At 40.5% G+C, this 16,577-nt stretch overlaps 1 protein-coding gene across 1 annotated transcript in view; it reads left to right on the top strand.

Moving 5' to 3' along the window:
- Positions 1-16,577, top strand: part of CSMD3 (CUB and Sushi multiple domains 3) — a 1,539,978-nt gene that overhangs the window by 1,061,334 nt on the left and 462,067 nt on the right. Inside the window, exons 31-32 of the mRNA XM_068237930.1 lie at positions 3,505-3,692; positions 12,961-13,155. Of these exons, the coding sequence (XP_068094031.1) occupies positions 3,505-3,692; positions 12,961-13,155 (383 nt within the window). The remainder of the gene's footprint in view (positions 1-3,504; positions 3,693-12,960; positions 13,156-16,577) is intronic.

Below are 16,577 nucleotides of genomic sequence, written 5' to 3'. Positions count from 1 at the left end.
AGATGTTACCCTTTTCCGTAGAATTTGGGTTCTGCAGCTAAAAAAAAAATTCCATCTTAAAGCGGAATATAACCCTGAATTTCATCTTTGCTCTAAAACATAATTTACAGCATATTATATGCAACCAGCATTTTTTTTTACTAGACCAGCATTGGAAGGGTTACACACAGAGCTTGAAAGTTCAGTGCAGTGAAATGCAGACGCATCTGAACTTTAGATAATGTTATCTTGTGTTTACTTAAATGTATCAAGTGAGGAATGTGACACATTCTCTGACTGTGGACAGACAGGGAGTCAAAGCAGGTCTGCCTGAATGAATGAATTAATGAATAAAACCAGTTATTAATAAAATGCAAAGTCAGCTCACAAAGCAAAAAACTGTACTTTTGGAAACCTATAACTTCTAAATGAATAATAATACTTATGCACAAATGCAAATATGATAACCGTATAGCATATAAAAAGTAGGAAAACATGTTTTTATTGAATATTGTGTCAGGGTTTTAAACTGCTTTAATAACATGGCTAAAAGTAGATAATTACAAGGGCTTTGACTCAGGCTTTCTAGGTGAAAAGGTGTCTCACTCCCCTCCATTAGTGCCTCCCTCCTTCCCTATGCAGAGTCCTGAGCAGAGTGTAAATGTGAGGTTACTCATCTGGCCCTCGGCATTCCACTGACAAGATCTCCCTTCAGTTGGGGGCACCTCTAGCTGCTTAATACTGAGGTTCTTCTAGCTACCTAATATAGGGGGGCACCACTAGCTACTAAATACTGAGGGTACCTCTGACTAAATAATGCTAAGGGTCACCTGGAGCTTGCTGTGATGGGCAAGTGAAGTCAGAGAGAAGTGACAGCTGAGCCCACCAGCCCATTTGCTGTGCGGTTCAGTGGATGTTTGTAGGTTCATGGAGGGCGAAGTCTAAGGTGCCAGGAGATCTGTGCCTATAGGTTCCTGTGAGGTAAATCCGGGCCTGGTTTAGATGCTTTGTTTTGAAAACTAAATCGGAAATGTCTTTACTTGTAATTATCCATATTGTAACCCCTGGATCACTATTCACTATAAGACCTACAAGAGAATGTATGTAAAAGGAATGCTTGCTTGTTTATAAATTATATTATTATTTTCTATTAAATGATTACTGTCAGATGCAGTGAGCTGACATTTTATCGTAGTACTGTTGTTGTTGTTTTCATCTTCCATAGTGCTGTACAGTAAAATTTAATACAATAATAGACAGATACAGATAGTAGGCAGTTGTATGGCACATGCTGTGCAATGTATACATAAATAGGAAAGTCAGCAAGTACAGAAATATCAAGATTCAATAGGAGGTGAGCTCTGTCCATAGCAGCTTACAGTATAATTAGCCAATTGAATAACGCAGTAGGTAAGGGGTCAGTATGCTGTAGATAAGATACAGTAGGAGAGCATTTTAGCTACATTCTATGTCAGGAGTTAACAGATTTTTGAGATTTATGTATTTATTTATCTTTACTGGGGACAGATTATTAGAATTTTTTATATAACTAAAATACTAATTATAAACAGAGCTTTAATTTATATGGAAAGTACAATTGGCAACCCTCCCTTGTTTTACTGGAAAACGATGAAGTCTGAAATAGAAAAAAAAACACATTCTTACTAATTGTGATTTAAGTAGCTATATGAAGAGCACAAACATTGTATCACAATAGCCTATAATTACCTGAATTAAAATAAAGGTTTTTGGTTGCCAGGCATTATAACCAGAGACATTTTCATAGCAGTGTGTCCCTCCTATGTCAACTGAACAGTTGAAGTTGGGCATTTTGTTTTCACTTTGTTGTTGTTTAAGTGAACATTACATTTAGTAATGATTTTTGGTTATTCATTTACTCAGGCATTCAACATAATCCCAATTTTCATAAAAATGTGGATATCAATAAAGAAGCAAATAATTATTAATTGGACATTCCATTTTTTTTTATTTTTAATGTATCCACTATGCATGTTCCACTATGCATCTTTGGGATCATTTTGTGAGTTTTCTGTGATGTCATGCCCAGATACCCACTGAGAGGTCCTCTTACTGTAGTTGTGATAAAAGTTAATTAACAAAACGATCTGCTTTACACCACCCACATTAAACTTATACATCACAATAAACATTTTCCACATGACAGTTTAAAAATATAGCTAATTGTTTTAACATGCCAGAAAGTAATTATTTCGTCTAGATTTTTTTTTAGTAACAGTATGCTAGTTTTATGTATACTCGTTAAAAAAGTGTGACAATTAACAAAATTAATTAAAGCACAGCTTAATGCAGATTTTGCAAATCAGTGGCTATTTTAAACACCTATTCAGCTTAATATGGTTAAATAAACATATTTATTTTTTTCCTTTTCATTTCAAAACTGAAATGTTTCTTTCACACCTGTTGGGCTGTTAATGCAGAAAATTAAAGTAATAACCCAAACTCTGAAAAAAAGCCATTGCTTTTTTATTTCAGAACTATTATTGGAAGAGAAAAATGAAAGAAAAAATGAAATACATGTATTTTTTTTCTCAGAAATGAACATTTTTATATTGACTATACAAGTCAGAATACTAATATAAAAAATTTAGAATTCTGAAATGTAACAGTCTGAATTATAAGATGTCATAACATGTTTCAACAACCTACTTCCACAATCTCCAGTTCACGTTCCTTTGTACCTTTTCAGCAGTGAAAAGGCATGGTGAATGAGATGGTAATAATTTTGAATGGGTGCAAATATATTCAAATTTATGAAGCTTGGAACTGTAATAATTTGACAGGGAATGTTTATCACAGAATCCTGACTGCATGTTTCTGCTATTTTATTTTCAAACTTCAAAATAAATTGGAATTGTAACATAATAATATTGTAGATGAATTCAACGAAAACGAAGAATTCCAGACTAAGGCTACTCTCACAGTAGGACGTTGCATTTGATGCAACGTTAAGGTCGCACAACGCAGCTGTAACGCAACGCATATACACTTTCACAGTGTGACGTTAAAGTCGCACGTGACAAAATGTATTTACTATGGAATGAAAACAGCGCATGCGGAACATTTTAAAAAAGGAAAAAAAAAACATTACTGAACATGTGCAACACAAGTAACGCAGCAGAATCATTGATAAACGCACAGCATGCAGCACTTTTTGATAACGCTACACATTACACACTAACGCAATGTGTGCACTGTGAATGTCACATAGACTTTCCATTGCTGTGCGTTACTCTGCATTAAAGTATTTTATGATGTGCAACTTTAACGTCGTGAAAGAGCCGTAAAAGTCGGGATGGTGAAAAAGTCAGTAGAATTCAGTCAACTAATATAACTTTTCAATACACAGATCCTCCTCCCCCAAAAAAAGGAAATGTTAAACATATATATATATATGAAATGTTTGCAATGTTCTTTTAAATGTGTGGACTATACAGTATATACTGTACTGTAAAATATATGACCATATTTTTCTAATTCCCATAGCTTTAGCATTGAACCAAATTATGACTTCCTATACATTTATGATGGTCCGGATGGAAATAGTCCTTTGATTGGAAGTTTCCAGGACAGCAAGCTACCAGAACGTATTGAAAGCAGTTCAAACAACATGCATCTGGCTTTTAGAAGTGATGGATCTGTTAGTTTCACCGGCTTTCACCTGGAATATAAAGGTGAGCTTGTTTCTTCATCGTAGTTTTATGCAAGGGTTTGTTTTATTTGTTTCCACAAAGACACTGTTAAAGAAGACTTATCTACAGAATGTAATCAGCACCCTTCCTATACTGTGTCCACGAACTAGTCATTATCTTGTCTTTTGTAAAGGGTATTATCTTGGTTATGTGTTTAACTACTTAAGGACCAAGCTTATTGAAATCTATGCCCTGTTTTGGTGGTCACCTGGCTGGCAGGGTGTAGATTTCAATTAGCCGCCGCTGAACACATCCACCATTTCCGTCGCTCCTGCCAATCTCGCTGCTTAATCCCCGCTGTCTGTCGCCACAGCTCACTGGCTCTGCCTGTCTCTATGATGGCAGAGCCCTGTGAGCAGGTCAGGAGCTGATTTCATTGGCTTCTGGCCTGTCTTTCAACGTAAGCAACTCCCATTGGCTTACATTGCAATACAGGGTCAGGAGCCAATGAAAGCGGCTCCCGACGGGCTCACAGGATCCCGACGTAAGGCAGTTGCGACGGGTATGTGCAGCGATTTTTCGGTATTCCATCGGGATTCCGACGTTTCTGTACCAGCGGTCTTTGGTCCTTAAGTGGGCAGAGACCGCTGGTACTTAAGTGGTTAACTTATTCAAAACAATTTTATTTTAAGTGTGTCAGAACTGGCACGTAACATGATGAGATAGAGATGGGTACATTTAGTACCAAGCATACTTAAAACTTGTTTGTGTTAAGCTCACCAACAAATTGTTTCTTTTTGTTTGAAGCAGAATGAATGAGATGTTCTGTCACCCTAACAAGGCTGCTGTTAATACTTCAGAGTTAAAACTGAGCCCTTTAAATTGAAATGAAGAATATAAGACACCAGAAAAGTTCTATATGTTATTGCTACTACACATACAATTAATTTTCTTTTAAACGTATTCCTACTTTAAGTTTGCTTTAATAAAACAAATTGAGCTTCTATTGCAGAGCTACAGGGAGGTGAACAGTGAGTTTCTGATATACATATTTCCATGTTTAAAAGCTGTCCCAGAAGACATTTACTTTAATTTTAGCTAACAAATATAAAGAATAACTGAATGAAAACTGGAAACACCTGTTGCTACAGCCTTCTATTTATCTGTGCCGAATTCAGTTCCTTGATTTAAGGCCTTTTGCACACGGCTTTAATGGAAATCAATTTTTTATAAATCTTGACAATAGAAATAGGCATAGTATAAAAACTACATGCCGTATTTTTCTATACTAAGCCTGGTGTGTCTATAGTGAGGGGGCATCTTATGGACCTTCACCCCCCATTATTATGCCCCCTTGTGCCTTACTTGTGTTTCTTGTGTCCCTGTGTCCTCCTCTGTTCCCTGTGTCCTCTGCCACCCAGTGTCCCCTGTCCTCCTGTGTCCTCTGTTGTCCCCGCATCCTCTTTCCCCCTGGGATGGAGGGCATTGGGGGAACGAACATGGGACGGAGGAAACACGGGATGGACGACACAGGACACATGGAATGGAGGACACAGGAGGACGGACACAATATGGAGGACACACAAGACGGACACAGGGTGGAAGACGCAAACAATAGGAGCATACTACACAATGGAAGCCCAATTGAGAGGGGACATCTTGCAGTCTACTAGGCACTCCTATATTAACTAAGTACACTGCTTTATGAGGCAGAAAGAAAGCTGGCAAACGTTCATTATTTATCATAGTGGGGATGCAGATGTGCAAATATTTTGTAAACCATCCACACACTTTATATTTTAGCTTCAGTAAAGCATCTGCATTTAACTTTGAGCAGCAGATCACAGAACACTTGTTTTGACATTCTTGAATTCCTGAAAACATCTCTAGCTCCTTGACCTTACGGGCTTGTCATACTTCATGCCTCAGGACTAAGTGACATGCCTTCTGACTGAATATTAAGTGCTCACTTAGAAGTGCCCAGATTCATGTAATATGCTACACTCTAATCCCAATTATTCTGAAAGCCATCAGCTTCCAGTCATTGTTACAGCTGTTTTCGTTTCTTCCATGCTCTTGTATCTTTTTAACTGTTTCCTCCTATATTACCCACCACTGCATGGAGTCATTTTAAATCCCAACTTCAATAAAAAATAAAAAATATGGTAATACAGATTTAGGCAGAAAGAAAGTTTTGGATTCAGGGGGACAGATAGGCATGGGGACTGTACCTAATACATGCCTGCTCCCCCCGTTTTTAATATAACATTCGGCTCTGGTATCCTTTAAGTACACACACACACTATTGGAAATTTTGGCTGCATCTACATAAAAGTGTATAGTAATTTTAAATGTAATGATCAATAGGCATGGCTGAACATCACGATTCCACGTTTGTGAACTTGCTCGGAAATTTTACGGCAAAATCCGTGGTTAGCCCCATTGACTTTAATGACATGCGAACATCAGAAACCTTCAGGGCTTGTTCACACTAAGGGTATTTTCGGCCTTTTTTCAAGCGCAGGTTCATATCAGCACGTTGCGTCCACTTTGCTCTCCACAAAGAGGTGCCTGTACCATTTTTGGGACGCTTTTGCTCTAATGGAAGGTATAGGAAGAGCACTAAACGCTCGCTTTGCGCAGCAATTGCAGTCACGATTTTAAGAATAAATACATTGTATTTATTGTTTTCCGGGTCAAAGAGTTCACTTCCTGACTTGCGCCAGGGAGTGAATTACAAAATCGCTCGGGAAAAGCGCTTTTTCAAAAAAATGCAGTGGGCATGCAAGCACCGGGAGGCACTAAAAAAAATTGCACACAAAATCGCAAAACGCTTGCTTTTGCGATTTCAATTTTAGATGTGAACAGAGCCTCAGGGCATCTCTACAGCCAGAATTTCTTGTAAAAAGGTGTACAAAGTGTCAAAAAACCTGGACATTGAAAGGGTGGAGGAGGATCAATGATGAAATGTTCCTCCAAAAATATGTATTTACACAGAGGCTTTTCTCATGTGTAGATGCCAAAAATCACATAGTTTCAAGATTTTTTAAATGAAGGTCTTAAAAAATTCCATTGGAGTACTCAAGAGTTTTTGGGACACTACCATTATTTAATAAGACAAGAAGTAATATTGAAGCCAACTAGGTAAAGCGTTTTTTGAGGTTTTCTTTTTTCACTGTGCTGAAAAGTTATTATATAGATAAGGTTATATATAGGTATGGCGCGTTAATTGAAAATGATGATTGCTTGCCGTGTTTGTCATGCTATTGTTTTGGATTCAGCAGTCTCTGACTCATGGCAGGCAATTATAATTTTTAGAATTAAGTCAGCAATTGTAGACTTGATAATCTCTCAGTATAGTCCAATTGCTGCTGTATGCTGCTAGTCACTAGCAGCTGATTTGCAATCTGAATGAGCAACAGAGTAAAGGTGGGTACACACATCAGATAAAAGTCTTTGGAAATTGAAAGATCACAGACCAATTTTACCCCCTTCCATGTAGTATGAGAGCCATACCTACACAGTCTATTCTATGGAGCTGAACTCCCCATCAAATAAAAATCTTTGCTAGATGCTGCACACAAAGATGCTGCACACATGCAACAGATCAGTATCTGCACAAGATCCGTTCCTGCAAAATGCATTCATAGTCTATATCATCTGCAGATCTCATACACACCTTGTTTAACAGACATTCATCTGCACGTAATTTCACGTAAGGGCCAATTTCCACTTGTGCAGTGCGAATTAGTTGAGAAAAATGTGAAAACTAATTTGCATGCGGATGCAAATTTTACCACAAATTTTACCGTGAATTTGCGCATGTTTTTTCATTTTTTAAGTATGCAAATTTAACCATGTCAGTGCCTGTGTGCTTTCACATTGATTTTAGGCACATTCACGTTAAAATCTGTGGTAAAATTTGCATCTGAAAACGCATACGAATTTCCTATTATTTACATTGTATGTTAATCGCACTTGCCTTGCGGTGTGTGAATTCTGATGGCTCTGCTGTGCAGATTTTTCCTACACAGAAAAACGCTCTGTTTTCCTGACAAGTGGAAACAGGCTAATTAAGTTGTATTGGTTGTGCGAATCTGCGTGCAGAAAATGCATGCAGATTCACGATAGTGGAAACGGGCCCTAAACATTTTGTAGCTTGAACTTGGATCAATAAAAACTGATAGGAAATTATCAAGTTATTCTGATTCTTTCAGGATGGTTTCACAGTGGGACGTTACAGGCGCACGTTAGAGCAGCCTGTAACTCACCCCAACGCAAAGCAATGAAAAATCAATGGGCTATTCACAGTGCCCACGTTGGGTTACATTGTAACGCAGCACGTCTACATAACGTACTGCATGCAGTACTTTACACGCGGCTAAGCCGAGTTAGACTGTTTGCACATGCTCAGTAGGTTTTTTTTTTTCATTTTAGGGGCGGAGAGGAGGCGGAAAGAGGCCGCTATGTAGCCAGGCACATGGCTACTTGGCATTCACTGCACTTGCAGTGTTTACTCTTTGGAGCGGCCGCTGATTGGCTGGTGGGACCACGTGATGCGGAGAGCTCCGCTCACGTGGTCTCCACAGCGCCTCCGATAGAGCAGGTGCACCAAAAGCTGCTTGCAACGCGGCTCTTGGTAGCGTCCTGCTCCAACACCACCAGGTGTTGCGTTAGGGGCACGTTATGTGCCCTATAACGTCCCCTAAACGCAACGTCCTGGTGTGTAAATAGCCTCAATTTCAAGCAACATATAATTTTCATGAAATTTGATTTCAAGCATACATTTTTTACACTTTAATGATTATTCCTAATGGTGATGGTTTGTAGAGATGGCCTGAACTTGTTATATAGCGAACAGCTATTGGGAATGACCTTGGGGTCATTTCTGCATATGTCATTTTACGCATTACTGCCCAGATGCTTTCCCGGTGGCCGAGCAGCCTTGATCCTGCGGCAGCAGCCAGGACAGGAGAGCTCTGCGCATGCACATGATGTCACCGGCTGCAGGCACGCGATCAATGACGTGCGGCTGCCGGGAAAGAGTCTGCTCAGTAATGCGTAAAATGACGTATACTGAAATGGTTTGTAGCTGGTGTGTAAAGGGAATGCACAGTAGGTATGGTCGGAAATGCTTATTTTAGATTATGCAGAAATTTCTATTTCTGATATTCCGATTTCTGAATATCCGATTTACCTTTTTTCTATTTTTCCAATTTTCGGGGAGTATTCTAGTAGTCATCTTTTTGCATCAGAGAATGCGAAACATGAACAAGTCGGAAAAACGAAAATTGAAAAATCAGTCTTGTGATTAGTCTGAAATTAACATTTTGCAGAAAAGTTCTGCATTCTGGTCCAATGCTCTTGAGTTCTGTGACTGGGCTAAAATGATTGAGTTACAGTAAATCGGATTTCTGCAGAATTCCTATTTCTGGATTTCTAATCTGAAATGTGGACAGAATCAGAATGAGTGGAGAGGACTTCCATGGCTCTGTCTGGTTTAGCCACACCTAGGATGGAGGATTTGAAATCCCTCTCTTTCCTCTCCACACTCTTCTGACATCATCATCCACCGCTCTCCAGTGACCAGGAAGTGGTCCACTGGAACTGAAGAGCTTTATATTTAAGTAAAGGATAAAGGATGCGGATGCATGAAGCTTCCCCTTTAAGCCACTCATGGTCAGTGTTTTTTCTGAGAGTGTATTTCTTTGTGTGAAAACAATCTATTGTCCTCAGTGATCCGTTCCATTTGTCATCAGATTACTGTACAGCGCACCATCCATATGCAATGCTGTTGTAATATCAATATGGTTTAAAAGTTATTTATCCACAGGTAAATTTCTTTTGTCTTTTCACGGTTGGTTTGGCCGGGCTCTCGCCGTGCCATTCATCATCGGTACCACGGTACCAAAAGAGGCCAAGAGACGAAGCTAAAATTGATGACAGAGATTTCCAAGGCTTTTTCCCCTTTACTGCACTGAGAAAATATAAAAACGGTTTTATATTATATGTTATATCAGATGCAGAAATTAAAGAGAAAGTCGTTTTCACTGCAGGGGTGTAATAAAAGAGATCTATCATTTGTCAAGAAATAAAGAGGCCTCTGTCCATTCAACAGTATTTCTTATTACAAACAAATTAAATTGACTAGCAAAACAATAGTTTGCTATCTGACCGCACTAGGGGCTTGATTCACTAAACTGTGTCACATTAAGTGAAGCATACAGTCAATTAAAAGTATGCTTCACTGCCTCTGGTAAAGTGAATGGGAACCACATTTAAAAAAATGAGATAGATACTTACCCAAGGAGAGGGAAGGCTCTGGGTCCTATAGAGCCTTCCGGCTCCTCTTCTGGTCCCGTCGTTCCGGTGCTGGCTCGCCCGGTAGCAGTATTTGACTAAATTAGTCAAATACTGCTTTACCCGGCCAAAGGAGGCTTCAGGAGTCTTCAGGGAGCCCGAGTGCTCCTGAAGAAGGACGGCCCTGTACTGCACCTGCGCAAGCACGCTCTCTTGCACGCTCACGCCTGTGCAGTATGGAGCCGCACGTCTTTGGGAGGACACGGCTCCCGAAGACTTCCAAATACCCTTTCGGCGGGGGATTGAAACAGGGGGGAGCCAGCACAGGGTAGAGAGCACCGATAGAGGAGACGGAAGGCTCTATATGACCCAGAGCCTTCCCTCTCCTTAGGTAAGTATTTGCTTCATTTTTTTTAAATGCGGTTCCCATTCACTTCAACGCACAAGTTATGCAGAACCACAATGTATGCAGTGTGTTGGGGTACTGTAATCCCTTGGAAGGTATTGCACTGCATGTATAGATTTAACATTTCAGTGTTATTTTCTGCTTTAAGATGCCCCCTTTATGTCGCTCCACAACACCCCACTCTGAACAGGGCCTCAGTGTTTTTTATTGCTGTCTGTGTCACTGCTACATTGAGGCATGATGCATAAGGTTAAACAAAAATCTACTGAGCATCAACTGGACTGTTACTACTGTGCTGCTAAATGAAATGTAATATTATGTGGTCATCCGTTGCTTGCCACTCCTCCTCTGTCTGCTCATATGGAGATTTTCCATCATATCTAGTCATGCTTTCAAATAAAAATTTCAAAATGTAATAGAAGGCACTAGACATCATTAGGTAACTTTGTTAGGAAGTTGAGATTGAGATTAGTTCTTGGGAAGGGGTTTCTTTTAAGAGGGGAAAGGCAAGAATTAGCCTTTTATTAGGAAGGGAAGGTTAAGGTTAGATGTCGGGAAGTGGGATTTCATTAGACAAACAAGATTAAGGTTAGGTTTCGGGATAAAGGCTTTCATTAGGAAGGGTTAAAGTGTAATTAAGGAGGCTGCACTGTAAATAAAAAAGTTAGCTACTTACCTATGAAGCAGGAAGCTTCGGGATCCTCTAGTGGCTTCCCTTATCCTCCTTTCCTCCACCATTGCCACGTGCGGACCCTCCGAACATATCAGACAAGTGCTTTCTACTCCGCAGGCACGGATGTACTCACACAGGTGCAGTACGCCTTGCTCGATCACAAAGAGGGGCACTGTCACAATCTAAAAGAGGGTCCAGGGCAGCAGCACTGGTCTCCAGGAGGATGCAAGAAACCTCTGAAAGAACCAGAGGCTTCCCTGTTTCTAGGTAAGTAGCTTACTTTTTTTATCATTTCAGCCACCTCGGGTTCTCTTAAAGGTTAGGTGTCAGGAAGAGGGCTTTCAATAGGAAGGGGAGGCTAAGGGTAGGTGTCAGGAAGTGTACATTTAAAGCACCATGAGGAAAAAATGGGCGTGAGATATTATAGTATAATATTGAAAATGTACCGGTATTCTACTATCACCTGTTATCAATAGTAGAATATTTGTAACATTACTGATATCCTACTATCGGCCTATCTTATCCTATTTTCACTATAACCTTCACTACATCCTATTTTCAAATTAACTTCCCCTCCACCTATGTCTAACACTAAACCCCCTTCACTTCCTTACCTACATGAAGACTAGAGTTTGACTACAATGTAGCCAAACTCTGGTTCACTACTGCTCCAAGCCACATAAACTATAAAGCTGCTGAAGACCATACCAAAAAATTAGCCCCTTCCCCCACAGGCAAGCCAATATTTAACCACAGCCTAATAATTACTTATTTGCCTGTAGCTGGTAATTTACTAGTTTAATCAAAGCCGTAATTCACACCCAAATTCACTGCTTTGGTCAGGAAGAGGGTTTTCAGTAGGGAGGAAAGGCTAAGGTTAGGTGTCAGGAAGAGGCCTTTCATTAGAAAAAGGGGGGGGGGGTAAAATTAGGTATTATGAGGACATTTACTAGAAAGGGGAGGTTTAGATTTGGTTTCCAGAGAATGATTTTATAAGGAAGGGGAAGTTAAAGTGGACCCAAATTAAAAATACAAGATTAGATGTCTATAAAGGTAAAGTTAATGTTAGGTGTCAGGAAGAGGGCTTTCATTAGAAAGGGGAGAATAAGATTAGGCGCCAGGAAGAGGTTTTTCTTTAGGAAGGAGACATTAAAGAGAATCTGTACTCTAAAATTCTTGCAATAAAAAGCATACCATTCTATTCATTATGTTCTCCTGGGCCCCTCTGTGCTGTTTCTGCCACTCTGCTGCAAACCTGGCTTGTAATTACCAGTTTTAGGCAGTGTTTACAAACAAAAGACATGGCTGCTAAAAGCTTGTGATAGGCTCAAGTAAGCAGAGTGTGTGAGTCACACATAGCTTGCAGGGGGCCTGGAGAGGGTGTGTACAGCTTCTATCCAATCACAAGCAGCACAGCACATTCCAGCCAGACTGCCTTAGCACGACAGACCCTACAGAGGAGAGAAGATTAGATCATATAACAGAAATAACACAGCCACTGTGCAAGTAGGAAAGGTTGCAGTAAGCCAGACCACATTAGAACAGGCATAGAAACTTATAGGATAACAGAAATAAGGATGAAAATTTTGTTAGAGTCTCTTTAAAGCTAGGTGACAGGAAGACGGTTTCCATTAGGAAGGGAAAGTGTTCATTTAGCAGGAGAATGCCTTTTATTAGGAAGGGAACGTTAAGGTTAGGTTTTATTTCTTTATTTCATTAGGAAGAGGCAGGTAAGGTTAGTGGTCATCATGAAAGGGTAAAGCTTGTTACTGGACCATAGAAGCTGATTGACAATCAGTGTCGTCTCTCCATGTTCCAGTTTGAGTCCAGCTATGCAGAGAACTGTTCAAGAAACCAACACTTCTTTTTCTCCCTATTCAGTGTGTGTTCAAATGTGATCATTTTGGTTTTTGTCTCTTTCCTTTTTGCAGCTAAATTGCGGGAATCATGTTTTGACCCTGGAAATATCATGAATGGCACCAGGCTGGGCTCAGATTACAAACTTGGATCTACAGTTACTTATTACTGCGATGCTGGTTACGTCCTGCAAGGATACTCCACCCTGACATGCATCATGGGGGATGACGGGAGACCTGGGTGGAACAGGGCCCTACCAAGCTGCCATGGTGAGTGTCTTCTGTCTATCGGTCCATCTGAGTGTTACTTGGAGATTTTTTTGAGGCTCTTATTTGGGAAAAGTTGGGAGGATGCTGAGGTGAGAAAAAGATGCTAGTGAGCTGCGATGTTTGCTGAAGCTAGAGATCAAGAGAAATTATAAAGCTTGTTCATTTTCATTTTACTTGTAATTTTAGTGAATGCATTCCCACTTCCTCAAGTCATTGTAAGTGTCTGGAGGTATAGCATGCATGGCCTATTGTGTGCTCCTCCTAGCCATGCATGCTATACCGCCAGGCACATTGACCTGAGGAAGTAGGAGTGTACCCACGAAATGCCTCATCCTCCCTTTCTAGATGTGCCTTCAAATGGCCCAGTTGTAAGCTGCAAACATATTGTTTTAGGCATCCATGCAAGTTGGAATTATTAGAATCTCTTTGACCAACCCTTGCACAGAAGTCACAGAATTTTAATTTAACTGGAATACCAAATTGGATATTTATTTTTGTAATGTATAAACCACTGTTGAACTGTTGCTAGCAAAGCGACTATCGAGCTCCAGCATTTCCATTTTGTTCACGTTTTTTTATTCCAACGTGAAGACAGCAATGATAAAAGGGCAATTTTCAGATGGGTCGAAGATGCACTTCAGAGCGAAGTGTGAAAACTGTACTTCCAAAATGTCATCCATGCAGTAAATAGACGCCAGACGTGGTAAAACATTCTGTCGGTGGCCGGAATCTTTGTTCCCAGCATGATCACTGTGCATCATTCTAATATACAAAGATCAGCCGGAGATTCATCTTCTGAAACTGCATTACTGCCACCCACCAGCTGCAATAGCTCATCGAGGCCCATCGACTTCCCTGCCAGTGACTCATCCTTCCTTCCACCTGAGCTCCTCCAGCTCATCATGTCGGAGCCTTCCCGGCGCTGACTTATTGTCTCTCCCTTCCAAATGTGTCAGCCTGACATACATTAGCGAGAAGTGATTTTATATCGCCCAATGTAAAATCACATAGATCTAGGTCACCGCACTTACTTTACAGCATTCAATTTTTATCTCCAGGTCTCTCTCCAGCCCCCATCTGCCTCGTTCACTTACTGAGATGTGGAATTTGAGATTGGTGTCAGATGTACCTGCGTAGCTCCATGTTCAGAAAGTGGGTTATTCCCACCAGTCCCTCTTTTTTTGCCATAATTTACTATGCAGTTTTGGGATCATTCTTTTTTTTTCTTTTTCATACTATTACACTGTTATGAAGCAATGACAAATTTGCTGCAATACTGTATTAATTAATGACGTCAACAAAAGTAGTCATGTACAATGATGACAATGATGATCCACAGAAGCTGTTAAGCAGCACATTTACATTGACATTCCGTTTTTGATCACAACAGGACGGTTTTGTTGATGTGCAGATGTGCAATGACCCATCAGAGGCTGTCCAGCCGGGTCAAATCCCTGCACTGTGCTCCCATATGATACACACACACACCAGAATGCCTGCAGCGGAAGTGTGTGTAGTATAGATATACTTGTCTGTTTGATATAGATAAGATGTATAGGATTTGCTTTTTTTTTTAAATGGTGCAAAGGCATGTGGAATTGCTTGTGGACAGTGGGAGGATATATACTGATTGTTGATATTCTGGTTTCCTCCTGGTCCCCACCCCGTGACCGGCTTTCCACTCAGGTGTAAATTAAGTAGGGGTTGTCTACTTGGTTAATTGATTTGGGTGGAGTATATCTCTATATATACTTACTTGTGAGCCATTATCAGGTTGGCTCTGACTTGGGCTACATGCTGTACCACTGTTATTATGCACTGTTGAGCACTGCACCTTTTTTATTTTCCCGATGAAGACTAGATTATGTTAATGTGGAAACATGTCGATTTTTAAAGAGAGTCTGAAGCGAGAATAAATCTCGCTTCAGACCTCCTAAATAGCAGGGGCATTTGTGCCCCTGCTAAAACGCCGCTATCCCGCGGCTGCACGAGGGTCCCTGTCCCCCCAAATCCCCTCTGTAATGCGGGGGAGCGCTTCCGCATGGGGCAGGGCTAACCGCCGCAGCCCTGCCCCACGCGCGTCTGTCAGCGCGTATCTCCACCTCTCCCCCACCCCTCTCAGTCTTCCTTCACTGAGAGGAGCGGGGGAGAGGCGGCGATACGCCGCTGATAGACGCGACTGGAGGCAGGGCTGCAGCCGTTAGCCCTGCCTCCAGGAGCGACCAAATGCACGACCAAGTCGTGCTGGGGTGGGTTTGGGGGTGAAGGGACTCCCTTTGTGCGGCGCGATGGCGGCGGTTTAGCAGGGGCACACGTGCCCCTGCTAACTTTGAGCTCTGAAGCGAGATTTATTCTCGCTTCAGAGTCTCTTTAAGGGGTGATGTGTATGTTTTAGGGGGGTGTACCTTTGTGCCTCTTAGCCGAAGACTGTCCTTTCTTGGTAACGTTGATATACTCCATACTCCAGTATTTTGGAAACGTGCACCAGGATTGGATTTTCAGCATGAGCACTTTTTCATATGGACTTTAAGCTATTTATTTTGATGATAGTGGATGCTTATCCTGACTTTTGACATCCCTATAATGTATATACTCATGACATTGAGTCCATCTGAATTGTTATTTCCTAACCCCCTTCCATTTTCATGTTATATGTTGTTGGTGGTGGTGTGGTCCAGTTGTTATTTTAATCAGTATTAATAGAAGTTATATTTTAGGTATTACATATACCATTTACGAAGAGCTTCTGTTAGGGACTGTGCCTCATTTCCAGTATGTGGTTGTCAATATACCCAATCCTAGTCAAGTGTTTTGTAGCATACATATAGACTGGTCCAACAGCCTTTTGAGTTAGGTAGCAGTGTAGGAGCCCATCCCCCACTTGGGTTTTAGTAGGGGTGGGTAGCAATGGGTGGGTTGAGAAGGCTTTGCTAAGAGTGCTGCTCTGTATTTGTTTTCCCATTGCTGTTTATACTAGCCCACTACATTTCTTGCCTTGCAAGGGTCAAAACTAGCACTTGTATCTATGCAAATGAGGCAGTTAGGGATGAGCACAAATTATGCATAATCATAATTTTGCATCTTAACTCACAATTAAGATGCAAAAATTTTGGGGGGAAAATTGTAATTCATTTTGTTTTTGAATCCAATCAAGTACCATAATTTCACAATTTTATGTAATTTTCACGATTTTGGGTACTTTTTCTGAGTTTACAAACCATTTTTCCTTTGCATTTTTTAAATTGATTTTCTCAAGAAATACAAGGTCTTTTTTAAAATTGGTCCCACTATTCTCTTTAACACACATAGCCATTTTGGTGGCAATGACATATATGAGGGTTTTGGTATTAACAGCTAAAGTCAGCACAAAATTATGTGAAATTACGTGTTATTATGTGAAAATTACAAATGTATAACATGAA

The sequence above is a fragment of the Hyperolius riggenbachi genome, chromosome 5 (assembly GCF_040937935.1).
Source record: "Hyperolius riggenbachi isolate aHypRig1 chromosome 5, aHypRig1.pri, whole genome shotgun sequence".
Taxonomy (NCBI): Eukaryota; Metazoa; Chordata; class Amphibia; order Anura; family Hyperoliidae; genus Hyperolius; species Hyperolius riggenbachi.
The sequence above is the reverse complement of the archived record's forward strand: the minus strand, read 5'-3'. Positions and strand labels throughout refer to the sequence as shown.